Below are 19930 nucleotides of genomic sequence, written 5' to 3'. Positions count from 1 at the left end.
GAATTCATTTAGTTAATTTGAATTAAGTTAACTAATTTAATTAATTTGAATTATTGTTCCTGCTAACTTCACTACTGGCCAACCATACACAGTGACCAAGAAAGCTCAGCCAATCTAAGATCTCAGACCAGAAACTTATCCTTTTCTCAGTAACATTCAGTTCCAAACGTACCCTCATAAGATAGAAGAATCTAAAGAAAATCACACTTTCCATACAGAGAGCACATGCATCTGAAATAGTTGCCGTGAATAAAAACAAGCGATAGTTAAATTCAGTAGATTTCTTCTAGTACTTCAAATTGTTTTTGTCTTCTGAAATTGAAAATATTAGATATTTTCTAAAATATATTCATTTTCTTTTTGAAGTGTTTTTGCTGTAATTCTCATGTGAGTGACTAAAAGCAAGGTGGCATTTATCTTAGCATGTTGCATGCCAGGCAGATTTGTAACACAGAAATATATAACCCAGGTTCAATTTTCTGTAATGAAAGTGGATTAGCAAGCTAAAAATTTGTTCATTTTAAATACTGTTACTGTCTTCAAGTAAGACAGAATGTGATGCTAGCCTTTACTGAACCTGTCTGGATATCATGGAGCTGATTCAGGGTAGATTTATATATATATATTTATATTTATATTTTAAATAAGAGAGTAATTTTTTTGCCAGTGGCACTGTAAGAGGGAATAGAGCACTGTGAATCCAAGAGAAGATATCCCTGTTCAACTGAATTTCCCATATTTACTTAGCCTGTGGTCATGTTTGTTGTGGTTTTCGTAAATTACCAAAAGAAAAATATTACTTTGATAGATAGCGATTGTCTGGGGATATAAGGCTTACTCTGAAAGCAATTGCCCTGAACATTAAACATTTCCAGTCATTACAGTATATCAAAGTATATAAGTAAGATGATTTCAAGTCTCCTGAGTATATTCAAAGTCTTTCCAATCAAGATTTGAAAAATATCTGAATTTTTAATATTAAAAATATTTTTAATTTTACATATTATTTACACATATTTTTAATTTTACTAAATGTTTCTTATTTAAATAAACACCCACTGCTGGAATGATAGATGACACAATGATTTTGCTCACCATTTCATTTTTAATAAGAACATAAAAGTGTTTTGAGTTAAGGGAAGGCCAGGGTAAAATATATTTATTATTACTCTTTATGCTAATCCACATTTTATTCATTACTCTCAGAGGAAGATTTCTTCTATTTTGTGTCTGGGCTTTTTTTTCATACTTAAATACAGTAACTTTAAAAAGATAAATGCTAAACATAAATACAAAACATTCTTCATGGTAAATGCTCTCCAAGACTAATATCTTCATAAAATAAATTGCAGACTGCAATCATCACCCACAAGAAGAAGCTATAAAGAAACTCCTAAATGAATGTCTACTAAGTGGATACATGGATAAAATGCAAATCCTACGTATAGTGAAGTTTACTCAAAACAGGAAGGGTCTCCACTTAAAAATAAGTAAACTCATTTTAAATTTACTTTTATAGTTTTCTAATTAAAATGATTTAAATGTAATATTTGAAATGATTTGCTCCACAAGAATTGGACCTAACCTTGATTTTTACCAGATTATCATATGTTCATTTCCAATCCTAATAGAATTCTTATTGGTGTGATTTGCCTATTTTGTTAAAAATCAATAATATTTGGGGGTGTATCATTGGCTGCAGTAATTAGATGATAAACCCAAAATCCCTTAATAAGATAAATTTAAAATGCAATATTTTTTATCAGAATGCTTAATGATATGATTCTGAAGTACATAAATTATTCGCTTCATTTTAATATCTACCTCACTAAAAATTGTTGCTATGAACTGACTTTTCTCCAAGAAGTATACAGTAGATCTTTTTTTCCTCCCATTGTATCAGAAAAGAATCGGAGATAAAATGACTGAATAAACCACAGGACTTACAGGGACAACCACTAATTGACTGTGTTAGCTGAGATGTTACTCTTCGTTAACTTTTTTCTTAAAAATGAGACAAATGAAGTGATAACTGTTTTTTTCAGGAAGTACTGAAAACAAAGATATCTGATCCACAACATTCTGTTGTTACTGTACTGTCTTGCTATTGTTGATTTTTTTTTAATTCATGCAAAACACTATTGGGGGTATTTGAAAAATTATAAATATTTTAGTCATGTTATCACTGATACCAAATTGAGAGGTAATTTAGTTATATGAATAATACTTTTCTAGGTTGATTTAAGTTTTCATTTAATTGACTGATCAGACTTTTTGCCTTTGAATACATACAATCCTAGGTTTTGCTATTTAATAATTTGAAACATCTTATTCCTTTTATGACTACAGAGGCTGATGTTTTACTATCTATGTCCTGCTGTTTGAGATTTCATCTGTGTGCCAAACATCCTTTGGCTTTACTTTATTTCCAGTCAGCTAATGAGGCCCACCACACTGTAAGGGGCTTAGGCAGGTGTCATTTCCACTAAGTTACCCATAGCCTCAGTGTTGGGCCTCAACAGAGTGACCCTGGTCTGCTCCAAATCAAGAGAACAGAGGTTATTTCAGAATAACCCAGAGGTTAAATTGAAAATCTGTCTAAACTAAACAAAATTAACAGAAATTATAATTAAAAAAATTTTAAAGATGTGACTTCTCCCCTAAATTTTACCTCTAGTTTGCTTATTTTACCTCCCATAGTGACAAATTTCTAGTTCTCTAAAAATAATTAATTTTGTTCACATAAATACTTAGGAGAGTATAATTAAAACAACACAGTTGTAAAGAAAAAAGAGACTGTGACCTGTGCTTTCAACTAGACATCAGAACCTCCTGATGGCAGCTCACACTAATTGCACACATACTCAAGTATATTCTACTTGCACTAGAGGGCTAGGGTAATAACAACAACACTTACTATAACCCAGGAACTTTTCCCATGTAATCTTCATAACGGGAATCTTCATTCCCATTTAAAAGATGAGAAAACTGAGGCATCAAGTAGTTAAGTAACAAAGCCAAGGTAATTCAGCTTATTTAAAGCAGTCAGGGTTATGGTCAAAGTGAGTCTGGCTTCAGAGTCTATGCCCTTAACCACTATACATACTGCTTCCCGGAAGAGGTTGGATCTTTTTCGTTTATATAGTTCTTTATTGTATGATCCTCATAGTCATAACTTAAGAGGCAAGTTGAGCTAGAATTAGCTTATCTTTTTGAAAATAAGCACACCCTAAGAGAAATTCAGTCTCTTGCCATGATGTCACTGCTAGAATTGGAAAACCAGCAAATTCAAAACACAGAATTCTAAGAATAAATTTAGTCATGTTAAAAAAACAAATCACATGATTTCCTTTACAATCTTATCTTAAACAAGATAGTTACTCAAATATAAAAAATTAATTTTATAATGTCATATGACTTTTGTTCAAATTTTGAAAGTAATAAAGTCCACGCAACTACCATTAAGTAGAAAAATTAACTTCTGAAATAGCTTCACTGAAAATAACTACATTTTGAAGAAAAAGAGATTTCAGAAGGAAATTATTTAGATCATATAATTTTTCAATAAAAATATCTAGAAAATTACTTTTTACAAACTTATCTTTTCCATATCACTTACTCTGAAGAATGACAGAGAGGTAGAGATGGTGATACAGAGCAGATTATCTAGGAAGATTTTTTTCTTTATTTAAACTGCATATATCTTAGTCTTAACCCTATGCCTCAATAACCCTGGTATCTTGGAATAGGTCAAATCTCCCCTGATGATTCTGCTATGCCTGCTCATGATTTGCACCATTATTCTGTGTGGATCGGTGTAAGAATGGTTTTCATTTTTGTTTTTGTCTTCCTTTTAACCTCTACGCATACTTCCTAAATTCCCATTTTAACAATATGTATCAAATTGCTTTTCCCTTACTCTGTGACCCTCTCTACAATGTATGGAATGTTTATCTAATGCTATGCCAAACAAAAAAAATGATGTTTCAAAAATGGTTTATGTGAATAAACAAAACACAGGCAAAACCTTTTTAACAACTTGCTCATACATGCCATGAAATGATTTCTAGACCTCCACTCACCTGACTGGCTGTGCAGTTGGATAAGCAAGTCCTGTTATCAGCTGCAAGATAGAAGTTGGTAGGACATGCGCAGGTGTGAGTCTTTCCAGGGGCTAAAAGGCACAGATGACTACAACCTCCATTATTTGTCATACAGAGATGTTTGGAGACTACAGATGAGAAAGAAACAACAACAACAGAATAGGAAAATCAAGACCAATAATATAACGTGGGATGAGAGATCGGACATTTAAGCTTCATAACTTGTATTTGAATACAACGTTGTAATCAAGAACTCATCAAGATTATAAATATAATTTTATTTTGTTAAAACTTCTACTCATCATCCTATGACATTTATTTTATCATTAAATAATTTTAAGAATGTATCTCCACAATAGCAAGTATTTTAGTAGGAAAAAAGTGTCCATCAGAAAAACAAACAGAGACTAAAAGTATTTTGGATGAGTATATACACAGGTTTAAAAATATAAATGTAAAATAAAATAATGAAATGATGATCTACATCTAATAGTATAGTGGGTAGCAAAATAATCAAAACTTTATTCCATATGGCCTGATACAATTCCTACTAGACGTATGCTTAAGCAAACTTGATACAGTTCTCATTTTTAGAGCCTTAGAGCTACATAAATATAGTTCCTTTCACCTAGCAGTCCAGAAACTAGGATCCTATAACTATTTTGTAAATAAATGATTTCAAGAACGCAGTCTTCACTTCTCCAACTACAATGTATTAATGTCATTTCAGGTTAATATGATTTCAACAAATCAATAATTCTTGTACTATTATTGAGCTTCTAACCATATCCCTTAACAGCAGTATTTGATATCAACTGAATTTATTCTATACAATTATGCTAAGCAGTCAAATCTGGTAATCTTTCTCAAAAATAAATTTACACTTAACCTTAAAGGAAACAAAAATGGAATGTTACTAAAAGATGCTGATGCACTTATGGAAATCATGGAAAGAATAATTACCATCAGGTTGTCTATAAGAATGATACACCTGGATATCTGTGATGGCATGCCATGAGTTAATCAGTGAGAGTCTGTCTGCTCCCGAGGTTTTATGGGCACGGCTGAGTGACTTGGTTTTCCCATCAGTCCAGTAGATGTAGTCTTCAAACAATGTTAGTGCAATCACCCCTGGAATATCTTGATTAGGGACTGTAATAGGAGATGGTAAGATTAATGTTCAGTCTTGGAAGACTGCCAGTTAAAATATTCAATACTACATGGGCTGACAGATACAACTGCTACAGAACTTCGTGTGAATAATTGCTGTGACAACCTGTCAGGCCGGCAAGGTTCTTTATTACCGGTTAAGAGAATGCAGGATCTGGCGCAGGAGGTTGCTTTGCTCAGATTTAGATTGGTTCAACCACTGGGAAGAAAATGAATTCAATCCTGCTTACAAGTAATGGCTGCTTCACTAGAAACAAATAACATCCAACATTTAAAAATTATATATATATGTATATCTCCATCAGTTGTTTCTAACTTATATCCTCCTTAAATCCACAGGTCATTGTACTGCTTTCTCCCACTTTTAAATGGATTAAATTATATATCCAGGATGAAATGTCTATCTACCTGGAGATAGAGTGACTATAAGACTACTATTAACCACTTTAGTCACTGAGATTTTATGAGTATTTTTGCTTGCAAAATAAGCTGGGATAGGGATGGAGAAATATAAGTGTGACAAATAACAATGCATCATGCAGATTTAACAATTATAAAACTGCTTTGTTGCAGATTAAAATTGTTTTATAATTATACATTCATTAGAGGACTGGGTTTAAATGTAAACAGTAGATTGAGCTTCACAAATGTAAATATTTCTTTCAAGAGATTCCAGGGTCCTATTTGGTAAATAAGATGTAATAAATTTGTTTGGTGGTTTGGAGTTAAATAATTTTATAATGTGATAGAGGGTTCTTCAATTTTTTTCAAAAAAAGCAATAAATAAAGAAAATGGAAATTCCCTAATTTACACAAACATTCCAATATATTTCTCTATATAAATTTTTAGATCTACTTTTAGAAATTCTGCAAAATGTTCGTTAATGAGAAAAGGTACTATAATTCAGGTAATATGTACTTTTTTATAGATTAGAACATAATGACAGAATTTATGTTTGGCATATTCCTCATTCAGCAGTAACTGAAAAACTATCAAAATTTAAAATATAATTCACTTTTTCTAGGGAGGTTTACAGCCTTATTTTTAAAATGCTGGGTAAATTTATATTGTTAACTAGAAGTAGAAATTTTAAATCTACCAATTTGTTATTTTTACTCAGATGGGTCAAATGTGATCAGAGAATTCATTATGACTCAGAAAATATAGAAATAAAAGAGTTAAGACTCCTTCAAATAGGTGACAATTTAAGCCATTGACTACTATAAATAATGTAGTGTCTAGCCAGAAATCCATCTCAGAAGAGATACTATGCATATGAAGGATATAAAAAGAACAAGAAAAATCCAGATGTGCACACTTTTGATGCAGATACTCAGACTGAATTATCCATGTAATTCCCAGACATGGAGCCCATTGCCACAATGATAAGTAGAATTGAATTAAGAAAGATGAAAAGTAGGACATTTTACCAGAATGAATCATGTCTGAGTTATTTATGCAAACTATGCCCACTCTCCCCCTTTGGCTATATAAATTCATTCCAGAAAGATAAACAAATGTGGCAAAATGTTAACAATTGGGTGACTCTTGGTAATAGGTGATCATTACAGCAATCTTTCAACATGTGTGTATGTTTGAAACTTTTCAAAATAAAATAAAAATCCTCAGAAAAAATTGAAAGTCTCAGAAACATTCAACTCAGATTTCCTTAGATGCCAAGCAAGTAATTACATCATTAAATAGGGATTCAAAAATTAATCATCACTTTAAAATAATGTCAGTCCACCAGAGATTCAATTAACTTCTGTACAAAAAGTGAAGTTATTGTAAGAACTTGCCTATTAGCATATCAAAAGTAGCACAGTCTGTTGAACTATTCAATAACTAGAACTGACATTTATTCAGCCCATGGGTGCCAGAAAGTAGGCCCTTGGCTCTAATGGGTGGGGGAGGCCATTCTGGTCCCAGAAGGAAGAATTATCAGGCCCACATATCGATAGTTCTGAGATTGAGAAACCCCATAGTAACGTATCAACTTCGTACACCTATTTAATACTCAAAACAACTCTATCATGAAACAGTTGATCTCACTTTCAGATAAGAAAACTAAGATTTGGAAAACTTAAGTAATTTGACCAGAGAGGAAGGAAAAAACTAGTAAATGAAGATGCTGGTATTTGAATCTAAATCGGATTTGCTGGCTGCTGAGTTCTTTGCCACTTTACCTACTAGCCTTTAAGAAAGCCATCCTAGTAAGGTAAAGTGTGGTTATGGACCGAATTGTGTCCCCTCAAAATTCATATGTTGAAGCCCTAGACCCCAATATACCTGTATTTAAAGATAGGGCCTTTAAAGAAGTAAGTAAGGTTAAATTAAGGTCTTCAGAGTGGGACCTTAATCCAATATAACTTCTCTTACAAGAAGAGAGGGACACCAGGGGTGTGCACATACAGAGAAATGGCCAGGTGAAGGCACAGCAAGAAGACAGCTATCTACAAGCCAAAGGGAGAGGCCTCAGGCGAAACCAAACCTGCAAACATCTTGATCTGGGACTTCCAGCTTCCAGGACTAAGAAAATACATTTCGGCTGTTTAATCCACCAAGTTTGTGGTAGCCTTAGCAAACTAATACAAGTATATAAAACAATGGGACTAATTTCATAAGCTCCATGTGAAAATCATTTTATTTAATTACTTGAATGCAATTACCCTGTATATGATTTTCAGACATGAGACAATTTAAGCACAGGGAAAGTTTGCTATCTCTGAGTTTGTAGTGATTGGCCACCAGAAACTCTCTGTTATCAGGTAATCAATATAAGTGTATAGAGATCAGAAAAATGAACTCTTATTTTTGGCACATAGCTGGATGTACAAAGAATGTAGAAAAGTCAGGTTAAAGTGAAGGAAAGTAGTCCATTTTCCCAGGAATTGAATCTGTTTGATTCAATTCCTTATTTGATACAGACAAAGAAAAACAGGACTATCACTAGTATCTTTATACAAGCCTATTCCAAGCCCATTCATTTGGTAAACATACGTATTTCCCAAACAGCAAGCATCAAACACAACCACCAGAGTATTCCTTCTAGAGGAAAGAAATGAAGTAACAACACCAACTATGCTAACCAAAAGAAATCTAGTCTCATACATCTGTAACACTATAGTGGCTCCAACAAGCTACTCTCTAAGAGATAGTGATGTGTTCCCTAACACCACAACCAATGCCAATAAAAATCAAGTAACATGAAAGAGAGCAAAACAAACAAACAAGAATCTTTACATATTGCCTTTTCTGGGGTTTGACTCATAACTTGGCAGTATGCCTCATTTCCTCTTTAGGACCTAAAATCTCCTTATGAGAGCTATTTGACTATCTGCCTAAGTTTCTGTGAAAAAACTGCTACATGGTAACTGATAAATGATAAGTATAAATGAATGAATGCTGTGTTTGTTTTTCCATCAACACAAAGAGTTCAACCTATATTGGGAGCAAATGAGATGTTCTGAGCCAAAGCATTATATATTTTGGTATGGGAAACGTTCCTGATTCAGAATGAGAAAAATAAAATTGCTTATTTTTGGTTGTATCTCTATTTATATACTTATTTTCACCTTATAGATATGTGTATATATGTACATCTATATGTGTTTGTATATACACATGCGTGTATTAGGTATGTGTGTATATGTAACATATCTGTAATATATATGCATAATATATACATACATGTATTATATATACATACATATAATACAGAGCAACAAAAAAGATTAATCTTGCGATGTAATTTGGCAGTTAGTGGAGCTGACAAAATAGACAAAATATATATGAAATATAAACATGAAATGTGATGGTGTATGTGAGAAATATTTAACACACAAATTCTTACTAAGACATGGTTGAGTTTATGGAAAAAGTAGTCAATGTTTTCTCAGAATGATAATGGTTATCCTTTTTTAAGAGAAAAATAATATGGCCCCCTATTATACATAAGACTGCCTTTGTTTGATTAAAAGAAAAATGCAAAAAATAAATGTAGGGAACCTTTCATTTTATAGGTATTCAGTAGACATACAAAAACGACACTAAAAACAGAACAGTTGTGTGGGCTGCAGTTTAGCAGGTACTTATTATATATTTAAAACCTATTTTAAAGCTGATTTCTGTAGTTAGGCCTCTATTCTGTACAACAGCGGTATTTATTGTACTGTTTCCAGCATTCCACTCAAGCACTAGGCTCCTAATTTTTATTTCATAGACTATATGTATCAGAAGAAAGGAGTTGATATTTGGCAAAAAATAAATCGAAGAAATACTCCTTTGTGGAGTTTTTCTCTTTTAGTCAAGTGGGATGCTATCCTGGTAAGGTTCCTAGTAATTATGATAAATAGAAAAAAGTGGAAATCCAGAATATGCTTTCAGCTTAACTGTTGCCTCACAGTTACAGATACTCTATTATAATACTCTTGATTATTCATTTTTGGGGATATCATTTATCTTGCTAAACAAGTATATTCCTGGATAATACCAATCTAATTGTATATCTGGGACTAACCTAGTTTAAATACTTAAGAACAAAATGCACCAATGACATAGTACTCATCTTTTGTTGAGTTAAAATCTTATAGTTGGTGTTCTGGGTAAGATATTACATTGGGATAATGGCAGATTCAACATAGCTTTGCCCAGTGGGTTAGTACTTAAATAGAAATTTTACTACTAATGCCATATTTTTTTCTGATTTTTCTCGAAGATTTACTTCAAGGATGTAAATGTCGTTTTAAAATATTATATGGAACAATTTTTAATTTTGTTATTTAAAAATTATTATAAATATTTTCAAAAGAAGAACAAAGTTCAACCACCAAATTCAGTAGTTATTTTTATGAAGGAATCAAGATAAGAGTAACTTGAATATTGATTTTTTTTCTTTTAGTTATAAAGAATTTATGTATTGTTTGGAACACCTGAATGATCCAGTAAAGTCATCCTGACCCTCACTCTACAGCAGACAGTTTGGAAACAATCTCCTAAAACTTTAAAGTTAATATGCATATCAAATAAAATATTAAATTCTATCATCTTTTGAGTTTTAATATATTTTAAGACTCTCCCATTTTTCTTATTCTTGGTGTCATTGTCCCAAGTAGTCTCACCTTCCCTCACACCTGCAAAATTAGTTTAATTTTTCTCATTGTTTTTAAACTCTTCCAACCTTTTTTTTGTATCAGCCAAGCTTCCTGTAGTAAACACAGAACATGTTTTTAAATGATAATTGAAAAGAATTTAATTGAAAGAAGTCAGTCTTACGTACACAAGTGGTTATATTATTTTTCTCTTAATTATTTACAGAGGTGTGGCTAAGGAACCAATGATAAAGTTCTTTCCTAGATCTGATACCAGAAGCTGGTGAAAGCTGTAGCTAAGGAAAAAGAGCCACCTACCAAAAGCAGATGACATTTGGTGGAGGAACTCAGCCACTGCTAAACCACTGTACTGTGTCATGGAGGGAAAGGGGATAAATAAATATTCTGGCCTCTTTCTTGCTCCATTATCTAATCTCCTGCCAATGCTTCCCATGGTTTAAATCCAATCTGAGGCTGGAAGGTGAAAGAGCCGGGGTGATGCAGTCCACAGAAGTCCGCCTTCTAGCATACAGAGCATGGCAAGGAGGCAAAGATAGAATAACTAGAACTCCCTCCAGTAAATATTTCCAATATTTTTTCTATCTCGCATCTCTCTTCCCTGATCAAAAACCACCAATGACAGCCATTCCCTAGGCAGTACTGTGCAAACTATTTAGCCTGACTGAAACGTGTCTTCAGAAGAGAAGATCAGGACCCTCACTAATCCTCTATTCTGAAAGACCTTGACACTAACAATTGTCCCTGATATCTTTCTAGAAGTCTAATTTACAATAAGGTATGTAGAGAAGCCAGGAATTAAAGTAGTAGAACATGAAAACCAAAAGGGAAGTTATAAAACAAAGAAAAACAATTAGCATTCAAAAAATGAGGTGAGATTAATCAAAGGCTACAAAAGGAGTGTAGGCTGGTAAACAGATGATAAAATTAGATAATGGAAGAAAGTGATCTAACATGTCAAGAAAGTGGAAGATTCATGACAGTGGTGAGTACGTGGGTGAATAACGGTTTCTAGTTTACAGAGAGTAATGGAGAAGAGTGGGTGGAGGGGAAAATGGCCATAGTATACTAATTTCCAGAGAATGACTGCTGAGTCAGTAGCTTTAGTTACAAACGCCCCATCAAAAAGAGTATGCTTGATGTAACCTTAGGGCCAAGAACATTTGTTCTTTGTCCGTAATTGGGCATCCCCTTCAGTGTTAGTGTTTGCAGAAGATTTTTTAAAAATAATTATTTCCTCAGAACCATCTACAACAGGCTACAAAATATTCCATTTAACATTTGCCTACATGAACATTTTTTCCTGCCTACTCTTTAATACAACCCTGCTTAATGGAAACAGTACTACAAATAAAATTTCAGGCAAATGGATCCAAAATCCATTGTTCAAAATCAATAAAAACATTATCAAATGGTAGAAACACTAAGAATAGTCAACATCACCAAACATGATGATAAAATGTTCAAAATTTATTTTTTCCAATAAAAAATATGATCTTTCAAAAAGTTCATCCATCACTGAAACCTTGAAGAGGAGGAAAAATAAAGTTCTTCCATTCAGCATATGTCAGAGTACATAGCAGATATGAGCTGATGCTACTTCAGCGTCTATTATATGAGGCTGCCTTTGGAATACTGACACTGATCAAATGTCCAGACAAAAGTTACATGTCCTTCCTTAATGCAGTAGTTTACATTGGGACACTTAAATGCGAAACTTTTTGAAATAAATGTAATGTATGATGGCAAAATATAGAAATTATTTAGAGCTCTTCTTTAAATTAAAGCCATTATTAAAAGGCAGAAGGCATCCTTTGCCTACCCTTTTCTGGTATTCCTTGTCTTTTTTTGCCTACCTTGTCACCTCAAATCATATACACTCTCTACATAGATTAGGAATATTCAATTTCATATAATTTAATCCCTTCCCTTCCCTCACGTACATATCTTTAAATTATCCATAATATAAGGTCATATATGGCCACTTTCATATTTAATACCTAAAAAGAGTATTTCTGCTAATGAATAGGAGGATTTATAAGTTTACAATGTAAATTATAGTTCATTTACTTTGACAACTAGACTGTGCCTATAAACATCGTCTCTTGATGATGACACTGCTTTTCAATCTCTGAAGTAAACAAAACAACACTGTTTCATGCACTTGGTAAAGATATATTCCAGGTGCTTGGAAACTCTCTGGACTTTTCTACTGGTGATACAAACCTTCATAGATACTTGGAAATGTATTTTCAGAGCTGACCATCAGTACTAAATATAAGTTATGACATTCTACATACATATGCATTAGGAATGTGTTTGTTAGAGCGTCCTAATGAAAGCTGAAGACTTTGAAAAGCCCTTTGCCTTTAGAACAGATATCAAGTAGAGCCATTTACATGAATTTAGTATCTGGTCGTCCCACATTCCTATAATTATAAATATCCTTCTAGAATAAAAACAGAAAGAGTGTAATATATTACAAGCATTTTCAAATGTGTTCTAGTAGTCCTAGGAATAACTAGGGATAAGTGAGCGAGTTGATTGAACAGTCCTCCTCTCTCCCAGTTCCAACCTCAGTCAATTCCTTTAAGAAATGTTAAAAAATCACTGATTGATTAGAAGACCTATTTTGTGGGTAAGAACTTTGAACTATAGTGTGGCAAAGCAACTTGCCTAAATTAGAGAGTAACCTAACCAAAACTAAAGCTACTAATTCCCAATGCTGCACCATGTCATATTTGGGATGTATAACACTGTTGAAAGTGGCTGAAAACTCGTATTAGGGTAATACTTTAAATTTATATTTTAAAAAGTATATGGAACGCATGTGACATTTGCAAAATAATAACCTGTTTAAACATATACACAATTTAACGTAACATGTTCTATTCAAGGGACAAAAGTAAAAGATATGATTGACACTGAAATTCTAAAACTTTTCAGAAATGGCAGTTAATTTCAATTTATTTGACTGGTTCAGGAACATTTCTATAGTAACTGAATTTTATTTTGCTCCCTTCCATTAAACTTTTATTGTATTGTAAACAGCAGCACATCAACACCGTTGGCATAAAATAGCCTGTGAAGTCAACTGTTTGTAACGGACTGTGAATGATAGGAAATTTTTTTTCAAAAGTACTAAAATGCAATATCTTACCAAGAAAGAAACACTCTAGAATATTGTAAAGTTGGATGGTGGTGTTTATTAGATTCTCTCTCTTTTTTCAGTGGGCTTTGGTGGATATTTACATTTTCTAAAGACCTAAATGCAACAGCTACTGACTTTCAGGATATATGAGCACAAAATACTCCCTTTGTCTTTTTCAGTGTGTTTTTCCCCCTCAGAACAAAACCCGTTAAATATATTTTTGCTATTTCACAAGTAGCATGCTGAGATCTGGATTCTTTTCCCAACATTGATTAGATGATCACTGCATGGGTTATGATTTGGATTTTAAATCCAAGCACAGAACTGCCTCCTCACAACACAAACTAGATTCCCAGAGCAATAAACAAACTAAAGTGTTGGACTGTCAATACAATACTGACACTTCAATATGAGTATCTTCAGGTCTAGGAGTATAGAAACAAATGAAGAGTCATAGTCAACATAATAGCATGAAACTTTAAAGAATTTTTCCACAAAATAAAAGTTCATTGATAAGCTATAGTTTAGAATCATACCCAATGATTACTTTTCTGAGAAATTAGCAGTTATGAGTGTATATTTTTCCAGTGTGCTGGATAAAATATGTACATGGCTGACTGATTTAACACAAGGTTAAATCATTCAGTGACTCGAAGAATATTCTGAAAAAAAAATACTAGAAGAAATAAATTTTAAAACTCAAGGTCAAGCAATGTTTTTCTTAGCTCACCCTTTTGTTATTACAGTTTACACAGTATTTTCAGTCTTTTTGTCAAAAAACTACCTCTCTATCTCAAGTTCAATGGCAGCTCACAAAAAAATGAGGAAAAATAAATCTGAATTTATGTGCTTTGATACAAGCAGTCAGAATGAAATTGTGATCTAAATATAATTTTCTGGTATTTAATTTTCTTTTCATTAAATGGAAAACAAAATCTCTAAGTTAAGGAAGATATGCAGAGTTAGGGCTGAAATTTTTCTCAGAAATGTCTATAAAATGTAACATATTTTATAAACATTTCATTAGAGAAGGCTACACTTTCAGGATGCATAAAATTAATGACAAAGGATCTTTGCTGTGTTCAAATTTCAGGAATTCTGTGACATAAATTTTCAAATAAGATTAGAAGTTTTCCCATAGGCAGGAGATAAAGTTAGTTTGGAAAAAGCAAACAAAAATATCAAAATGTCCCACTAAAGCAAGGTGTACATTTTTAAACAACATGATTGTTCTCTTCACACCTTCAAATAAACAAACACACAAAAAAATTGGATTTAATGAGATATACTCTTTCATTTACAGTAATTATGTTCTAATGGCTTAAGTTTTTATTTATTTCTCATATATTTTGCAATTTATCTATGTCTACTATTTACATTAATCTGAAAAAATTCAAGTATGGATATACCTTTATATGTATAGGTGTGTGTTTATGCTATAACTGTTGCTATTAGAAACTATAATAAGCAGAGAGAAAATCTTCAGTCATCTTTTCAAAAACAAGGGGGCCTTGTGGAGAATGGAACAGGCTTTGGAACCAGTTAGATCTGGGTTCAAATTCTAACTACGAGCTATTTGACTCTGGACAAATTATTTAATCTCTTTAAACTTATTTCCTTGTTGCAAAATGGCTTTAATGACACATCTCATAGTGTTCACTGATGGAATGGCGAAAAAAGCATGTATTGCATCAAGCAGTTTCTTGAACACAGTAGGCTTCTAATAAACGTATGAGTTTATAAGGAGGTGGTTCCAGTTCTTGGAACCACAGTATTAAGCTAAGAAAATTTCCACTGAAAGCCAATAATAATAATAAATCATACATGCAAAACATCTAATACAACGTCATGCTCAAGAACATATGTCTTCTTCTCTCTTATTGATTGGGTAAGTTCACAAGTACTCAACTTTAAAAGATATTAATAACTTTTGCAGTAATAATCAGGGAGAACTGAGGACTGGATAGGCAATTTGAGATTTTAATTAAGGAAATAAATCTGGTTATTACAGATTTTCAACCCCTCACAGGCTTAAATTGGAGACTAACCTGAAATTAAAACTTTGGGATTTGGCAAAAATTCTAAAGTGATCCACCTAACTGGGAGACTTAGAATTTTAGTTCTGGAATTCCCCTTTGATGCCATTTTTTCCAAGACCCTTATTTCTATGGATGAGGCAACTGAGACCCAGTGAAGCTACACATACATTTCAGGGTGAAAAAGCTTTCTAACAGTGGATCCCACCCCAACCCACCCTCATCCTTAGGTTCCCCAAGCTTCTTTTAAGATGCTAAGGGTTTTCTTTCTCCAGTCTGAGAAGATCTTTTTACTCAAAGATTTGTGCTCCAACAAAGTTTTAGAACTTCTTACCCAACATCAAAGCCTAAAATTCTCTGAGGAGGATTGTGGTTTGGGAGTGGTAAGAAATCAGTCCCAAAAATATAGGCCTACAAGAAGAATATTATTATTTAGAATCATTGTGTTTAGAATATATTTAGAATCATTCTGTTTCTGTATAAAGACAGATTTAAACTTAAAAACTGAGCATTTCAATCTGGAGAACACTTTGAAGTGCCAAGTTTCTCATTGGACCTATTTTATATCTCAAGGGATAGTAGGAGGAGAGAGATTCACTCATTTGCAATCTTTCTTCTAGGTAAATTATCAGGTATTCAGAAAGGCTTTTTAGGGAAATATATGATAAAGAATGTTTAACCATATCCTTAGAATTTCTTTGATGTTGACCCTTTTGTTAAATAAAGGTACCTCTCATCAAGACAGAGCTTTTCAAGAAGAATCTCTAAGTTATGCTTAGTTTGGTACTTTTTATTTCCTTAAAAAATGTATAAATATATTTGAAATTCGTAAGTTATCCAAACTGTGAGTTATTTCCCCCTGGCTAAGTAGATAATAATATAAATCATTCACTTAATATTTGCAGCTCAACCACCAATATTTCTGCTGTTTTAAGTTTACAGATCCTTCCTCTTTATGCTGCTAAATAACTATTGAATGTAACACTCTATCCCCATTCCCACAGCTATAGTCACTTCAAGTGTTTTCTCCTAAAATATTTTAACAGCCTCTAAATTGGTTGCCCGTCCAGGGTCTTTCATTTTCCATGCTGTTGTCAAATCTAATAATAGCACTCTATCAACTAAATGCCATCAATGTCTCCCTATGACCTATAGGATAAATTCCAAATTATTTAACGTACAAGGCCTGTCACAATCTGGCCCCAATTTGCCCTTGTTCATCTAGTGTCATTATCTTCCTCTTACACAACTTCCAGTTTACAAATTGTGTAAACCCCATACTGTTTCAAGACTCTATTACATTTTTGCATATGCTGTTCTCTCTGTGTGATGAATCCTTCCTTCATTTCCCCATATAGAGAGCTTGTCCTACATCTTTCAGATTTTTCAAAGATCCTATCACTTTACCAAACACTTCCCTAATCCAGCCTGCATTTTGGCAATACTGTACATATACCGCTAACCCCAATCTAATTTATGTTTTTACCTTCATATCAGTCTTTTCCCCCCACTAAACTATAGGTGCTTTGAAGGCAGGGACTTATTCAGCTTTGTAACTCCAGGGCCTCACATAATAAATGGCACAGAAAGAGACAACAGTAAATGTTTGTTGAATGAGTGAAGGAATGAATGGGCAGATCTAAAAAAAAAGAAATCAGAGAAATGTAAAAAATGAACAATGAAACTGTGATTTAACTGTCTCTCTCAGTTATCCAGTAGTATGCATACTATTCTACAGTATTATTATATCATATTATTATATAATTATTGGAGTAAAAACCAGTAGAATAATACACACAGGCATTAGGGAAAGATTCATGTAACTAAGATTGCACCTAAATGTTCCCAAGATAGCAAATTGACTAATTCTCTCTCTTTTTAAAAAATTTTATGATGTAGTGCTTGGACTTGTTAAGAAGGTGGGTTGGGGTAGAAGAGGTAGCAGAGAAAGATGGATGTAAATTCTCAAGCAAATTGCAAGTTACATGTCCCTCGGAGGTAATCTGATCTATCGTTTAGGGCACAGAATTCAGAACTTTTAGAAATTCTTAGGCTAGGCAAGTAATAATGCTTCATTTATGGGAATGCTGTATGGTTTAAACCACAACATGTTTGGGGGAAAAAACATTCTAAACTGTAAAGTGATACTCATGGTTTAGTTTTTCTCCATTATTAAACTTTGACTTATTAAAAGAAAAACGTAATTCTGAAATTTTCATACACCTTTTATACTCTCAGATTACTTTGTCATGACTGGCATATCCCATTCTTTTGATGGGCTCTGGCTCTAGTTTTATTAAAAAGAATAAATGAGAACAATAATACTAGTCTGGTTAAGAGAGAAGAAAGGTCAGTGGCCAAACTAATACAAAAGTTACTAATGTTATAATAGTCTCATTTTCCACCTCTAAATATGCAACTAGAAAACCACAGCTTTTTTTATGTCTTTATGGGGACAATGCAAGGAATAAAAAAATCCTATTCCTCTTTACAGACATTGCAGATGAATGACTCTTTTTTTATTGGTTGTGAAATTGGCATAAGTCAGGCTGTGTACAGTCAGTAGCTCATTGGTAACTACCAGGTAATTACTGGCTTGCATTCAGATATTGGCAGATGCCTAATAAGACACTTAGTGAATTTTTCATTAGTCTTTCTGAAAAAGCCTTCAGGAAAAAATATTTCTGAAGGCAGGAACTCTTTTACTTTCCTTTTCTCCCCCCTTGAGCCTCAAAGTGTTTTAAAAAATCAGATTTTTAAATGTTAATAACATCATACCTGAATATCTTTCAGCCAAATATTTTACTCTTCAGTAAATTTAGTTTCACTTCTCCTTGCTATCTATGTCCCTCTACCCAAAGTCATCACCAGTACTGTGATTGAAAGACACTTCATTTACATGCATTTAATTTTGTATTAAGTTTTCAAAGCATTAGTCATCCACATATCTGACATAATTTTAAAATAATGGGGAGGGGATGGAATCAATAGTTTCTAATAGACATTTTTAACTAGTTTTTGTTATTCAAACAAAAGGCTCAAACAAAAATAGGCAAATATTTGATGCTAGAATATATTTTAAATATTCACCTATCTAACCAAAAATTGTTTAAATTTTATTGTACAGTGAAATTTTAGCACAAAGTAGTACATTCACAACAACTTAGCATGCTAAAAATACATGCTAAAAATGGTTATGTGGGGAAAATACTGATTGCTACAATAAAACTCAATTATATCATCTACAAAAGTTGCAGAACATTTCATTATTGATTCTTCAAAGGAGATATAACTGCTGAATGCTAAGTGTAATTTTGATTTGTCAACATTGCTTTTGCTGTAATTAAAACCCTAAAGTGATCTTTAAATAACTCTTCATTCCAGTTGCATCCTGATGAGTTTCTTTATTTCTATAATTGGAATGCCAACACCTAAATAAGTGACTCATCCGACACTTGTCATACTTCAATGTTCCCACCCTTAAAAAAGCACCTCTAAAAGCTTTCTGCTGGCATTTTTAGTTAGAAAGACATATTTATTAAAACAACAACTGAGAGAAACTTGGGCAGAGTTATGGAGTGATATGACTTCAGTGATGTATACCTCCTTTATTATTTATTTTTTAAATTTATTTTTATTAAGGTATACTTGATTTACAATATTATGTTAGTTTCACGTGTACAACACAGTGATTCAATAGTTTAACAGATTATACTCCATTTAAAATTGTTATAAAATTTTGACTATATTCCCTGTGCTGTAAAAATATATCCTTGTAGGGCTTCCCTGGTGGCGCAGTGGTTAAGAATCTGCCTGCCAATGCAGGGGACACAGGTTCGAGCCCTGGTCTGGGAAGATCCCACATGCCGCGGAGCAACTGGGCCCGTGAGCCGCAACTACTGAGCCTGCGCGTCTGGAGCCTGTGCTCCCAACAAGAGAGGCCGCGATAGTGAGAGGCCCGCGCACCGCGATGAAGAGTGGCCCCCGCTTGCCGCAACTAGAGAAAAGCCCTCGCACAGAAACGAAGACCCAACACAGCCAAAAATAAATAAATTAATTAATTAAAAAAATATATATATATCCTCGTAGCCGTTTTATTTTATACATAGGAGTTTGTACCTCTTAATTCCCTCATTCCACTTGCCCCTTCCCACTGCTAGTTTTTAATTTTTAAAAATTCAGTGGCTTCATTCTTCTCTACGCTGGCATACATTTGAAGGGCTTCACCTGACAGGATTAAATTATCAATAATTCTCTCTTCCTTGCCATTTCACCTCTTTCCTTCTTCCAGGGGTTTTGATCTAAGCTTACTGCCAGAGAAGAAAGCAATCTCCTAAACTAAGCCATACAAATGTATGGCT

At 33.2% G+C, this 19930-nt stretch overlaps 1 protein-coding gene across 1 annotated transcript in view; it reads right to left on the bottom strand.

The window, feature by feature from the left end:
• LRP1B (LDL receptor related protein 1B) overlaps positions 1 to 19930 on the bottom strand; it is a 1676205-nt gene that overhangs the window by 204326 nt on the left and 1451949 nt on the right. The window contains exons 62-63 of the mRNA XM_068543688.1: positions 5067 to 5255; positions 4083 to 4231 (exon numbers count right to left, since the gene is read on the bottom strand). Coding sequence (XP_068399789.1) covers positions 4083 to 4231; positions 5067 to 5255 — 338 coding nt within the window. The remainder of the gene's footprint in view (positions 1 to 4082; positions 4232 to 5066; positions 5256 to 19930) is intronic.

The sequence above is a fragment of the Eschrichtius robustus genome, chromosome 5 (assembly GCF_028021215.1).
Source record: "Eschrichtius robustus isolate mEscRob2 chromosome 5, mEscRob2.pri, whole genome shotgun sequence".
Taxonomy (NCBI): domain Eukaryota; kingdom Metazoa; phylum Chordata; class Mammalia; order Artiodactyla; family Eschrichtiidae; genus Eschrichtius; species Eschrichtius robustus.
The sequence above is the reverse complement of the archived record's forward strand: the minus strand, read 5'-3'. Positions and strand labels throughout refer to the sequence as shown.